Source organism: Suricata suricatta, chromosome 10 (genome assembly GCF_006229205.1).
Source record: "Suricata suricatta isolate VVHF042 chromosome 10, meerkat_22Aug2017_6uvM2_HiC, whole genome shotgun sequence".
NCBI lineage: Eukaryota > Metazoa > Chordata > Mammalia > Carnivora > Herpestidae > Suricata > Suricata suricatta.
This window is the reverse complement of record NC_043709.1, coordinates 89,638,581-89,652,861: the sequence shown is the minus strand read 5'-3', so window position 1 is coordinate 89,652,861 and position 14,281 is coordinate 89,638,581. Positions and strand designations below refer to the sequence as shown.

At 34.5% G+C, this 14,281-nt stretch overlaps 1 protein-coding gene across 4 annotated transcripts in view; it reads right to left on the bottom strand.

The window, feature by feature from the left end:
• Positions 1-898: 898 nt before the first annotated feature.
• Positions 899-14,281, bottom strand: part of LMO3 (LIM domain only 3) — a 56,973-nt gene continuing 43,590 nt past the window's right edge. For all 4 annotated transcript variants that reach the window (XM_029955735.1, XM_029955734.1, XM_029955737.1 and 1 more), the window contains exons 3-4: positions 13,080-13,205; positions 899-3,829 (exon numbers count right to left, since the gene is read on the bottom strand). In XM_029955735.1, coding sequence (XP_029811595.1) covers positions 3,724-3,829; positions 13,080-13,205 — 232 coding nt within the window. In that variant the 3' untranslated portion in view covers positions 899-3,723. The remainder of the gene's footprint in view (positions 3,830-13,079; positions 13,206-14,281) is intronic.

The following is a 14,281-nucleotide window of genomic DNA, read 5'->3' as shown; positions in this document are numbered from 1 at the left end:
TTTTCTGATGTATGAAGGATCCTAAGTCAGCCCAAAGGAGGCTGAGTGCTCAGGTCAAGGCCTGTCACGGAGTAGGTACTCAGTAAATGTCAACGGAAATAACGGCTATATTAACGTTTTGCTCTCTATTACCATAGCTTGCATTACAATCACATTTAAGAAATATGTATAATGGTGTTTTTAAGAAAAAGTAGGAATCAAAAGGCTTTTGCTAAAATTGTATTCTGTGCTAATGGCCTATTACAAGGAACATGCAGACTGTTTTTGCAACTTACTGAAGTGAACGTTAAACATGTTTGTCCTGTATCATTTCTATGAAATTGTTTAAGTGACTATTCTGAGAGCAGCTTGCCTCAAGTGATTGTTAAAAGGAAACCACTTGTGCACGGCATGTTTTACTACAGATATAATTGCCAGCACCCAGTTTCATTTAAGGCACATCTCTTCCTTGAAAATGTAGAATGTAGTTGAGGTTTCTTTGTTTTGTCTTGTTTTAATTCATTATACACAAAACAGGAAATTTGGAATTCAGTCAGACAACAGAAACACTGTTGCTTTCAGGAAGATCACTTGAAATTTGCATCAATGTACCAAATTACACCCGGCAATTGCTACCTTCATTTTTGACAGTTTTCTTTTCCCCACAAAAGTAAATAGCAATAAACTATCTAGCTCAGAGATCCTAAAGATAACATTTGGAGAAAGCATCTGAGGTACTTTGTCCACGCTTTACGCTGTGATTTACCTTTCAAAAGTCAATGTCCTGACACACTTTATTCTTTTTTCATGGACTCCACATTGGCTTTCTAGATAGTATCTTCATTTTTGCCAATTAAGCGCAATCAAATAGCATAAGACCCCTTTTATTAAAAACATAAATCCAAATAGTAAAAAAAGGTGAATGAAAGAATCCAGCAGATATTTATTAAGCAAGATGAAAGTGAAATTACAAACACAGGTCAGCTGTTAAACTCAGCCAGCACTCTGGTGGCGTGGAGATGCCTGCTCCTTCGCCGCAGGCGGCCGCTGGGAGACACAGGGTAGGAGGGGAGCTTGCTTCAGAAACCAAAGCTCCTTTGGCGGTGTCCGACTGGAGGCGCTGGATAAGGGGCTACGTGACGTCAAGGCCACACGACACAAAGAGGTGAGTGGACAGCAACTCGGGGACTTTGCGTAGTCAAGACAATTAGCTTAGTACTTCAGGTCAAAAATGCTACTATTTATGGGCAATTAGCTATAAAATGACCCATTTCTGTCTGGTTTCACAATTTCATGGAGATTAAAGATAATCTAAAGAGATTAAGGCCTTAATCTTTAATCCAGGTGAGTCATTTTGTTCGTAGTAAAAAGCCTAAGAATTAATTCCCGAAAGATTTAGGAAAAGAAAAGGCAATAAAAAACTTGTTTGGTCTGTGGGTGGCAAGGATAACTGAACAGCTTCCAGAAGCTAAGAGAAGTTTGTTCCCAATTTACAAGTATTTTGACATATTGATAAACATATGCAAAACCATTTAAATCTAAAAAAGATCATTTGAAAAAGATACTGGCAATTAACATTTTACATCCACATGAATTTCAGACACCTCTCCATGGGGGCTAGCAGGGTTGCTCCAGAAAACCACATTTCACATATCCCCTGCCCCCCCCCCATTTGTTTGATTTTGATTGTGGTTTTGGCTATGCAAGTCTTATCGTGAAACAAAGGTAAGGCTCTAAGGCTAAAATAATATTTTTGTGGGCCCCAAATAGCTATTTCTGCAATTCTTTTTTTTTTCCAGTATATCTCAAATCTGGGGGACATGTGACTTAAACACTCTTAACCATGAAGTATTGGTAAAAATACATATCATTCACTTTTCACAGAACCATTTTCTTAAAAATGAGAGGCAAGAACCAGATTCACATGCATGTTCATAATAAAGCTTTGTTTTTTAAAACAACTCAAATCCACACTAGCATTATTTTCAGTTTAATACTTTGGCCCCAAACCAAGAATCCAGGTATCACATTTAATTTTCATCGGCAATGCATATATTGGCAGGACAAAATATGTATGCAAATAACACTGGGAAATATTGTTTCCTATACAAGTGATCAAGAAAAAAGTAGAGAAAAAGAAAACCCATAGCAGTAAATTTGCTCTGGTAAAAATATGCTTCACTGTGCCTGTGCGGAATTAGATTTGTTGAAAAGTTGTTCTATTCCATGGAGCAGAAGCAAAGAAGCAAAGTGCCAGCAACCCAGGAGAAAGGATCATAGTCTTATTTTCATTCCCTTAATGGTAATTTAAATAATCGGTCTCCATAATTTGTTTTTAAAAAGCTTTCTTCTTTATCAGCTATCGTGTTGATAAGGGAATAACTTTTCACCTTTGAAAAATGGAACAACAGATTTCAGTCTTAAGTGTGACCTACTACGACTTAAGGAAAGCAGTATAAGAGTAAGACACGTCAAATCTTTAAAGTCTTCAGTTTTGAACATAAGTGTCAAGTAAATACAGAAAAATATATAATCACCAGTCCTCAGCTTTTTAACAATCCCTTTGTTTCTCTTCCTCTAGAAGATTCTGTGAGCACTATGTTGCTCTGATCAAAAGTAACCTCACTTCTCAAATATCATAACTTCCATGTGCATTATCATGGTTTCAGTAGATTTGCACTCAAATCTTTTCAGTGCCAGAAATTTATCAACCCATAAAGTTATTAAATCCGTAGCTCTGAGGGAGAAATCTGGGCAAAATTTGTACAAGAAATTTATTATTTTAAAATTATCTCGTAATTGTGGTGTAACACTTTTCTAAAGTAACCCTTTGGAAAAATTTTACATGATACCCAAAGGCACTGGTTTACAAGCGGGGTAAATGGCTGAAAAAACAAAACAAAACAAAACAAAACAAAACAAAACAAAACCCACAAAGCCATTGTGTAGGTAAAGAGCACACCAAAAAAAAAAAAGGATATTAAAAGGATAACTGCTAAGCTTTAAAGTTATTCTAAAAATGGCACTTTTCACGGTGGTATAAAATGAAAGTGCTTAAAGATGAAATTTTTATGCATTTTTTAAAGCTGATCTTTAACCCCCTGAAAATAGGGGGTTATAATGAGAACACTGATAGACTCTAAATCATAGTGGCAATAATAGTGGATGTTGCTAAAATGCTTTGTGTGTGTCTTCATTTTTTGTTTAGTATTTTAATGTTGATAGACTTGCTTTATCTATATGTGTATCATTAGTGAGATTTGCTCTTCAATTCTTTACTAGAAAGTTACAGCTCATTTAAAATAGCTGGTAGATACAGAAAGCATAAATATACAGTAAGTTTAAACACTGATTGTACTAAATGCAACAATACAAAGAAGCAAACAGAACACAAATGGTAACACAATAAAACTGTATTACATTTGTGCTTCAAATATTACAATACATTATATACAATAGTCGAAAATAAACATCTCATGCCAAGCGACACAAAAACGAATAGCAAGCAAAAAAATCCAGCAATATTTACATTACTTTTTTTTTTTTTAATAATAAACATTCAACTCTGAACTGGGGCAATTTCACTACATACAGATGCAGTCCGCCTTTTATTCCATATAACCATCCTGCTTTCCTATATCTACGCTATTCAGTAGGTTCCTGTGTCAATTCTTATATACACGTGGAGCAAAAAAGATAAAAGAATGTAGTGCTTTGTATTCTTAATGGGGTGATGTGGATACATCAGCGAACCTGGGGGGCATAACCTTCTTTCATTAAACCTTCCTCGTAGTCCGTCTGGCAAAGGATCATGTTATTCTTTAGGAAAAACTTGTCTCCAACACAAAATCTGAAAGAATTAAAAAAAAATAAAATGTGTTAAGATCCTTTCACTCAGATACATAGATTTGAAGATTCATTTTCCTCAGAGTAATTTCATACAGTAATTCCCTGAATTTGAAAGCTTGGTTTAGAAACTTGACTTTATTGTCAAAACTAAACCATGTTGGTCATTTAATGAAACATTGCATACAAAATTTGAAATCCTACACTTATATATAAAAAGCATAGGAAAAATAAGGAAAATCCCTTGGGCAGCAGAGGTGATTTTTATTGCCACTTTGGAAAGAAAAAAATAATTGATCTATATTTACAGTCACTAAAATAAAAAAAGGATGATAATTATATTTCACTGGAGTGATTATGAAGATTTCATCATTGGCCATTTATTCACTTTATTAAAAAAAGGTAAAAGGCATTAAAATGTATCAAACAATTAGAAAGTAGCGCATTTTAAAGCTTTCCATTTAAAGCTTCCTTCTACTCCGTTATTAAAATGTGATTAAATTCTAGTAATTTGGAAGTGATTGTTCTGAAGTAAAAGTTGTTTTAGCATCAGACTCTGATGCTGGGCCATATTCTTTTGTTTGTGGCAAGTTCACCACCTATGAGATATTAAATGTCACTTCTCAGAGCACTTCCAATTAAACCAAAGGGAGTAACCTGAATGAACTTCTTAATATTGATGTGATAAATAAACTAGCGTCCAGTAGCTAATTATGTATTTTATTCTATAAAGCATTGTTTAACGTGCAAGATTTTAATGTTTTTAATAAGAGCTCTTTTTGTATAATTTCCCAGTGGTGACACTTTGGACACAATTAAGGTCAGAAATAAATGCTTGTGCTGTTTCCAGTACATTTAACAATAAAGTAACTCTGGGGAGAGCTGTATATATTTTTAATTGTAACAATTTAACCTTCAAACAGCAGTGTCTAGTAGAGTTGACCCAGTAAAACTACTTGTAATTATACAAGTTGACCCCACTGACCTTTGATAGTGGTCTCTCTTTATCAGATAGTCAATTTCAAATGATGTTCAAGCAGAAATCTTAGTGGATAGATTAAATTGTGTAGTGAAAGCAACCCTTTAATGTTTTGTGAAGTTGAAGGTTTAAATGAGGAGCAGTTGGACTGATTTACATTTGCAAAGATTGGAATGCTAGACAAACAGTGAACCTATTTATTTTCCAACTGGGTAGCTTTGGAAATTTATCCTTATTCTAGCTAAGTAGATAGAGGGGAAAATAGTGTAATAAAAAAAGTAGATTGAAAAGAATTAGCTTTCCTCTTAAAGGAAGATTGGTCTGTTTATTTGTGGAATTTACTTTTTTTTCCCCAGGATTACTGCCTGCTGATGATGCTGATTGAAAGTACAGACTAAGCGCTGATCTTGAAATCCTGGAGTTTGTGGTCAAGGCTACTGGATACAAGGGACATTTGAGTTTGAACCTTAGGTATATATCTTCTTCTTATCAGTTACAAACTATAAACTTTAAATAGTGTTTTAAAAGTAGTGTTTGAATAAATGAGTTTTTGTAGATTATCCTAATCATTAAGATAGGTTGAAATAAAAGGAATCTTCTGTGGGACAGAATTAGCCAAATTAGATACTTATTTTTTATGTGAGATTACATAAAATAGCATGTAGGATATAGCTGATTACTGTTCAATATATATTACTGTTGAAGTTAATTTGAACTAATAAGCTAATAATAAAATAGCACATAAAAATAAATAAATTCACCAAATACTCTTATGTTCTAGCTGATATTACTGAATTCTATTTTTCCTCTAAAAACTAACTGAATCGGAAATACTCTTTCAACTCCATATTGTCTAAAATTCTGCTTTAACTCTCTAGCCAGCCCCCAAATTCTATTCAGTAGCAAAAGAAACCCCATGTTTTTAAAAAGTAAGTTCTGTGTCCAACTTGGAGCTTGAACTCACAACCCAGAGGTCAAGAGTCACACGCTCTACTGACTGAGTCAGCTGGGCTCCCCAAATAAAAACTTTTTTTTGTTGTCTAAAGTTATATCATTCTTACCTTTAGAAGCCTTGAAATTTAATAATTTTTGTTTATAGATTAATAAATTCAGGGTAGTTATAGTAAGAAAAGCATTGGGCCAAGAGCCTGGGGAGCTAGTCCTGAGCCCTGATGTTATCACCTACCCGTGCATATTTTCTTGGAGTCCATTCTGTGTAGGGTAGATAAAACAGCTACATCACTGGGTTGTAGGGATGTTAAAATAAGAAATATATGAGAGGCAAAATGGCATACTGCAATGAACAGGGTTCAAATCACAACCTTCCACTTATGATATTGAAGATGAAACTTCATTTTTTCTCTTCTTAAAAATTTTTTTTAATTTTTATTTTTGAGATAGAGAGATAGTAAGAGCAGGGGAGGGGCAGAGAGAGAGAGAGAGAGAGACAGAGAGAGACAGAGACAGAGACAGAATCTGAAGCAGGCTCCAGGAACCAAGTTGTAAGGATTGAACCCACAGACCATGAAATCATGACCTGTGCTGAAGTCAGACACTCAACCGACTAAGCCACCCAGGCACCTCTTTCTCATCTTTAATATAAGTGTATCTTTTATAAGTTTGTGTTAAAGAGTACAAATGAAGTATATAAAGCCTCTCCTGGATGTTTGGAGTATAGCTAATTAATACAGCCACGTCTTATAAAGTGTTTACCATGGGCTAGTGATAAGCATGTATACGCATGATTACATTTACTTGTTACGTTCAACTGAGAAAGTAAATATTATTACTGCCTTTTTCAGATGAAAAACCTAAGGCTTCCTCCCAGAATTTAAAAAAACTTGCTCAAGGCTCCATAGCTATAAAGTGTACGACAGAGGAAGGAAAAGGGCTCTGATCTCTTTGAGCTCAAGACAGGGAGGCAGTAAAACATTAGCCTATGAAGTTAACACAGGTGTGTTGTTTTTTTTTTTGTATTGTTAATATTCCATTGTATACCTTTAAAAAAGTCTGCCCACCACACAGTGAGATATTGGTAATATAAATGTGACTTATCTAAAATATTCCTACCTAAAGTATTTTGTTACTAAAGTTGCCAACCGGACAAAGTACATCTTATATGCATTTCAATTTATACTTAAAGGTCAAGACAAAACAGAACATGGGTTAGAAATGTCATATTTCCCCATATAACTTAAAACAATTTTGAAAGCTATGGTTAAAGTAGACTATAACTGCTTTGCAATTAGGAATAGTATACTTTAAAATGCTCCATATATAAACATAAAAAAATTGCAGAAACAGCAATGCAGATGTTAGATGCTTAATAAAATAATCTATAACTGTGATTTTGTAAGAAAAGCTAATTTCCAATGTTATGAGCTCCTTATAAGACTTAGCATTGACAGAAAAAATATTATAGAAGCAGTGATGGCCAGAAGATGCTGTAAGTCTATTAACAGGTCAGGCTAAAATTCCTGAAAATAAGGTGATAATCTTCACTGTAATCTAAACTGTATAGAGTATAGTCAGCTCAATTAATTTTGCCTTCATTTAAAAAAAAAAAACGATGTCAAGGAATAAAAAGATGCCCAATCAGATTACTGAGCCATTTAATCTTGATGTTTTGGAGTTAATAATAATAGGCTTAATTTCCAGATATTCTGAAGTGACTCTAATTGAACTCATATGGTCCTAGATATTTGAGAAGTACAGAAAATAAACACAACTAATAAATCACCCTTACAAAATACTGGGCTTAGACTGGTTTTAAGCAGGTTATCAAAAGCCTCTGCAAAGAAGCCTCCATTTGTAACATCCTTTTAATGTCCTTTCTAAGAATGAAAATATTAACTTAGTCATCTTATTTTAACCCTGAGGTTAGTGGCTGTCATTTATAATTAGTTCCCATCTCCAGGATACTTTAAAAAGCGGGGGGCGGGGGGAGATTTCAAATATCTCTGTTAGCATCAGCAGTTACTTACTAAAGATGGAGATTCTGATACTGCACTTTGTTTTTAGTAAGAGATGCTGATTATATACTGATCATCTCACCACTAAATAGTGTGAACACCCTTACTGTGTTTTCCCAGTGACTCTCCGGTTATTACATACTTCATTCCTAATCACTTCTTCTACACCAGCTTATGCTACTCACATCCCAGATTCTGCTAGAAGTTATTCAAAGTCTACCTTACTTTAACTTTGCTGTATCTATTCCCATTTATATTTGCTTAGAAAATAAAATATCAACTCTTGGAACAGTCCAGGACCTGCATCTGGAGACTAAAACAAGACTGGCTGGGTTTAGATTTTGAGCCTACCACTTTTTATCTGTGTTTTCTTGGGCAAGATACTTAAATTTCCACACTTTGGTTACCTCTTCTGTAAAATGAGTCTAGTAATAGTACCTAATTATACTGAGTAGTAAATGAGCACAGGTGAAACAGAAGTGTCTGGTGTATGATCAGTACTATGTAAGAATTCTGCTATCAAGGGTGCCTGTGTGGCTCAGTCAGTTAAGTGTCCAACACTTGATCTTTGCTCAGGTCATGATCTCAAGGTTCATGGGTTCAAGCCCCAGGTTGGGCTTTGAGCTGACAACGTGCAGCCTGTTTGGGATTCTGTCTCCTTCACTCTCTACGTCTCCCCTGCTTGCTCTCCATCTTTCTCTCAAAAATAAATAAAAAGAAAAACTTTAAAAAAATAAAGATTTCTGGTATCATTATTATTTGCTAATGATAATCTTTTCACCTTTGCTTCAGCTGTTCCTTAGTCAGGGCTATTTCTCCCTTTCTACCATCTACCTAAATTCTAAAAATTCTTTAGTTTCCTTTCCCTCCCTTGATATTCCCTGGCCATGTCAACTCATTCTGCTCTTTTCCAGAGCACTTATTTCTTGGCGTATCATTTTCTTTGGCATTTCAAATTTTCTTATGAATGCATAACAAGTTTTCCAAATGGGTCTGCGTTGCTGAGGTAAGTGACCATGAGTTATATTTCTTTTGAACCCTTTGAAATACCACCATAAATTGTACTACCACTTGAGGTAGGTGGTCAGTAAATACTGGTTAAAACAGATTTATTCCAGAACTGAATAGCTTTAAATAACAAAGGTATTCAAGATAGGGCATTTAAGTTTGTATTCATTTAGACTTTCATTCATTGATTTCCTCCCTTTACAATGTCATTTCCTCCTGATCTGCACGCCATTTCCTACTTCTCCACATCTCCAAACTCCCTCTGTAATCTCTGAGCACATTGAGCTTCTTTTCATTTCCTGCACACATTAAATGCTTTCACACTTCCATGCCTGACATGATGTTCAATCTGTCTGGGAAACCCTTTTCTCCCTGCTCCTTGGCTTCCTTATCTTCCCCAACCCCCACCAGACACAATTCCTACATTCCAACCAGTCCTAAGGAGTTCTTTTTTAAAACCCAGCACATCAACCCTTTGATGCTTCTCTAAGACTTCAAGAAGGACAGACCTCTCTTCCCTCAGTATAGATCTGTTTAGCATCGATTACACTCTTCTGTGAGTCTTTGATGTCCTGTCTCTCCCATAGCTCTGAATATCTCTAAGAGAGAAACTAGATTTTATTCACCTCTCTTTCCAGGGCCTAGCACAGTGCTTTTATTCTTCAGTACTACACAATTCCCTATGCATTGGAGGCCATTTCATTACAAACATGTTTTTCTTTCTCTTTTCTTATAAAACCATCACTTAGTTTTACAGAATTTTCTAAGGAGGAAAGGCTTAGTCATCTTTAAGAAATTAACCTATTACACCAAATTTTCCAATTCTGAATAAGACTCAAGTTATCATATAAGATGCTCAAAACAACACTCCTCTGCTTCCCTTAAAATAGAAAAAGAATTTAGATTTTTAATTCAGGATTCACATCTTTAGCCATACCCCTCTAAAATGGGCAGAGACGGTATGTTCAAGAAACAACCAATCCTGAAAAGTTATTTTTACTACTATTTTGAAAACATTCAGCAATGCTTTAGCTCTTAATGATATTTTGATTTAAAAGTTAAGCTGAAATGACTGCTAAATAAAATTCATAAGCATTTCTAATACCACAATTTCAGATGTCAATAAAGTTTGCTTAAGGGAAAGTGCCTATAAATTACCTATTTGCTTTGTGTTTCACTTGACAAGGTGCAATGCTATAATAATGATTTGGCTCCTGAAAGTATAGGCTTGTGTGGCATATGGCTTTATTGGAGAGGATTCCCCCAGCAAATGTCAAAGTAAAAAGAAAATCTCTTATATTGAAAACCTTCTGTATTCAGAGTAACAAAATGTCCCTGCTTTGCTTGACTGATGAAGATTAGCTGACTTCTGGCATTAAAGAAGTTTGTCTTGTAGGGGCTGAAGTGACAAGACAATAACTAAGTGCTAATTGTGCATAACCAGCACTAAAGATATGCAGTCCCATTATGGCATGTAATAAATGAAGCGAACACAGAAATATATTAGGTACCTTAATAATGATACTAGAATTGTATTTTGCAGCAATAAGAATGTGAACAGTTTTAGAGTCAAAATTTAGGAGTGTTTGTCTTACTTGACTGAGTTCTGCTGAGGAGATAGACTTAATTGTGAACGCAACTTTTTATTTCAATGGTGAAATAAAATTGATATATGATTTGTAAATAGCATTAACAACCTACAATTACTTTGCATCATAATAGAATTTAGGCTGGGTTTAGCACTTGAATGATGTTTTAATTTTCTGTGTAGAGCATGGATAAAATAGGGTGGCCTGCCCTAATAGAAAAATGGACAAAGGGCATAAACAGGCAGTTCCCTAAAAGAAGAACTATCTGAGGGCCACTAGTTATCAAATAAATACTAATTGAAAATTATAATAGGACACCATCTCTCATCACTCAAGGTGACAAGGATTTCTTTCTAAATAATAATTCTCAACATCAGAGTGAAAGTAAGGGAATACACAGCTTTTACATTTCTGGCATGAGAATATTTGGTATAACTTCTGGAGAGCATTTTAACAATATATTGCATAAGCCTTTAAACGGTTATATATTTTGTCCAAATAAGTATGCTCCTGTGAATATATCCTAACACAGACTTGAATATTGTCTGAGTATGAAATCCATATTATGTTGATAAGATTGATGACATAAAATGTGAAGAAATAGGTTACACCTCTGATGATAGAAGATGGATTTAATATACGAAGCTCTATTCATAAAACGAAACAAAGAAAGCTTAAAATATCTTAAAAGAATTTCTAATGGCAAGTAAATGAACATGCTATATTAAATAAAAAAGCCCAATTTATCAAAATTAGGATTCTTCCCTGTTCCTCTCCTTTAAGCATCTCAAATGTGGATATATTATAAAATATGTGCTGGATATCATTTGTCATATATGCATCAGAAAACATACGGCTAGTGACCTCAACATATTAAAATACCTTCTTTTAGAATAGTGAGACATGAGACAATATGGTTCTTCAATCTCTATTTTCCTAAATTTCTACTATGAATATGTAACTTTTAACAAGTAGAATAGTAGTAAATGTTATTATTGCATAAAGATAACTATACTGTTACTGGATGTGTTAGTGGGTCAATAGCACACAGAAACAAAAGTATTCTCAATATACTACGGACACACCTTTAAATATATATATATATATATATCCACAGGTACACATGCATATCAATGTATCTGGATGAATGTGTGGAAAGCTGTGCTCATGTATCTATATTCTTACACGCACAGTTGCCAATTTTTTTCTGGCTAAATGTTGCCATAGTCTGAATTAAGCTGCTTCGGTTCCAAAAACTCGTTGGGACGACTCAAGGTGTTGTAAGGTGACTTCTTGAATTATTTCCTGGATAAATTATATACTGCAAAGTATACTGAGCACCACTCAGAACATCTACGTGTAGCAGGAGATATCACTGAGATATATCTCTTGGGTAAAAACCAAGTTAATGGAATCTTATTTGGTAAAAGTAATTTATAAATATCAAGATAAAAGAGCTACTTTTTAAGAACCATTTGTGTTCCTGCTACTTAATATAAATTACTTCACTGAATTTTCAAAATCTGCAGGGTAGCTCCGAGTGCGTCTATTTCAGGGTGTGGAAACCCGTCTCAGAGATTAAATAACATACTCAAGAGGATAAAGCTGATCTAGCATTGGGATAGAATTTGAATCATATTCACACTGTAAACATTGGGTTCTTTCTGCCATATACAGGGCCGCATAGGAAGATGCTGCATTGAATAGGAAAGCAGGAAAATTACTATAACCGAGAACTCGATCCAACTACTATGTCCTGACTATTACACAATGTCCAGGTGGTTTCACACTCACATTGAATTTCTTTTCATTCAAATCTATCAAGTGTATTAATTTTTAAAATGTGTTTTAATGACATGTACAGTTGCATATTCTAATATGCTCTGCATTTCTCATATAAAACAGGTGTCAGTAGTATACAGTTCCCACTGGGAATAAAAGTTACAGCTTTCAGTAAGGACAAATGGGATAGAGTGATAATACTTGGAGATGAAAGAGGTCTCTGAGATTGACTAATCCAGCTCCCTTATGTTGTAAATGAGAAAACTGAGGTGGAGAGAGCTCAAATGGTTGACATATGGGCATACATCTTCTTAGGGGCAAAGTCCAGACTAGAATTTCTAGATTCCTTGTGCAACACTCTTCCCATTTTCCTATGCTGCCTGTCCAGTGCTGATAAGTATTTAATTATTAGCTATATAGGCCTCATTCCCAAAGAGACTTAAAGCAACTTAAAAAGTATATCTAAAACAAAGTTAAAATTCAAGATAAGAAATTGAGAGATAGGGCAACTATATACATGAAAAAGAAGACGAAGACACTACTTCCTACGAATTCCTGTACATTTGCCTCGATGCACATGTGTTTGCTCACAGTACGAAAAAAGTAAAGATTTTTTTTAAATTTTAAAATAAAATGTAAAGATATTTTAAACCAACTTTTATAAAGACAGAAACACAAGAAAGAATGAACAATAAGAAAACTAAAGTCTATAGTGCTATCGTCATGTTAGATGATGCTTTTCCTTCAGGTAGTTTTCAGACTTTTCCCTCAGGGGTTTGTTTCTGGCACCAAGTGAATGTTTGCAAAAGACAAAAATGCCGAGATTAACGGCTTTAAGTGAAATATACAATTCCCACCTATTAAATAAATAACTAGCTAAGAGAGGCTTACAGTTTTTTAGACACCAGAATGAAGTCTGCTTACCTCTGATTACAAAGCTGACATGCAAAGCAGTCCAGGTGGTAAACATTGTCCTTGGCTCGCATCACCATCTCAAAGGCAGGGATGAGCTTACTACAGGCAGCACAGTTTCCCGTTACACCGAAGAGCCTGGAACAATAAACATTTTTTTTTCAAACTCTCACAGGGAGATCTGAGATGATGACTGAGAAAGTGCTCATATACCCCGTAAAGCTATCAATACACAATGCCTTCTGATGTACACAAGTAGGTTGTATCCTAGGCGGATACATAAATATTCTTCTCCGATACATACTCAGTTGACCTTTCTTGATGAAAATCACATCTTGTTTGAGAAGAAAAGGAAAAGACAAATACATTAGGGAGCTTACATAATGGCACACAAGTCTGTGGAGGTGTATGCGTAGCAAAAATCTTCTACTTGTTAGAACAGGCAGCAAATATAAAAGCAACGTTAACTTTGATCTTCATGCCACATATTATGCATTTTAGATAGAAAAGAAACCCATTTGAATGATTCACCGTCCTCTGACATCTAGCTACTAGAAGGTTTGCCATTATTATTAAAGGAACATTTATGAACAAGCCATTTAAATAGTCAAAAAACATTAGAGGTGCATGTACCTTATGGCCCTATGCCATAGTTATAGCTATGATTATGTTATTCAAGTAGCACATTAAAGTAAATGAGGCTGTAAACTACATATAACTAAACCAGGAGTTGAAACATAATATATTGAAAGAACCACTGGAATTGTCTGTGAAAAACATATTTTTAAAAATCCTATTTGCAATAGATTCCTGAAAATAGTTATAGTAATGACCTAAAAAACAGTATAAAATAAAGTGTCTCTATAGTTTCATAATGGGAGGAAATAAAATATTTTATCCATTTGCATTGGCAATATTTAAGCCAAGTTTCTTTAAAGTTGTTAATGGTGGTGAAGCATTATTGTAAATAATATTCTGTGCATAACAGTTAATGCACTTTTTAACTCGGAAGCAAACTAGATGAAAAACACCACATCTGCCAGTTTTCTTTTTTCTCCAGCATCAGGCTGACAGGAGAAAAATATAATGGCTCTCATGGGAAAGACCAAATTAAAAGCAGTTCTAAACTAATGAATTCAAAGGTGCTATGGAGAAAACTCATTTTATTTATAAAACTGTACTTTAAAAAACTTAGTCTTTCATTTTATTGAATT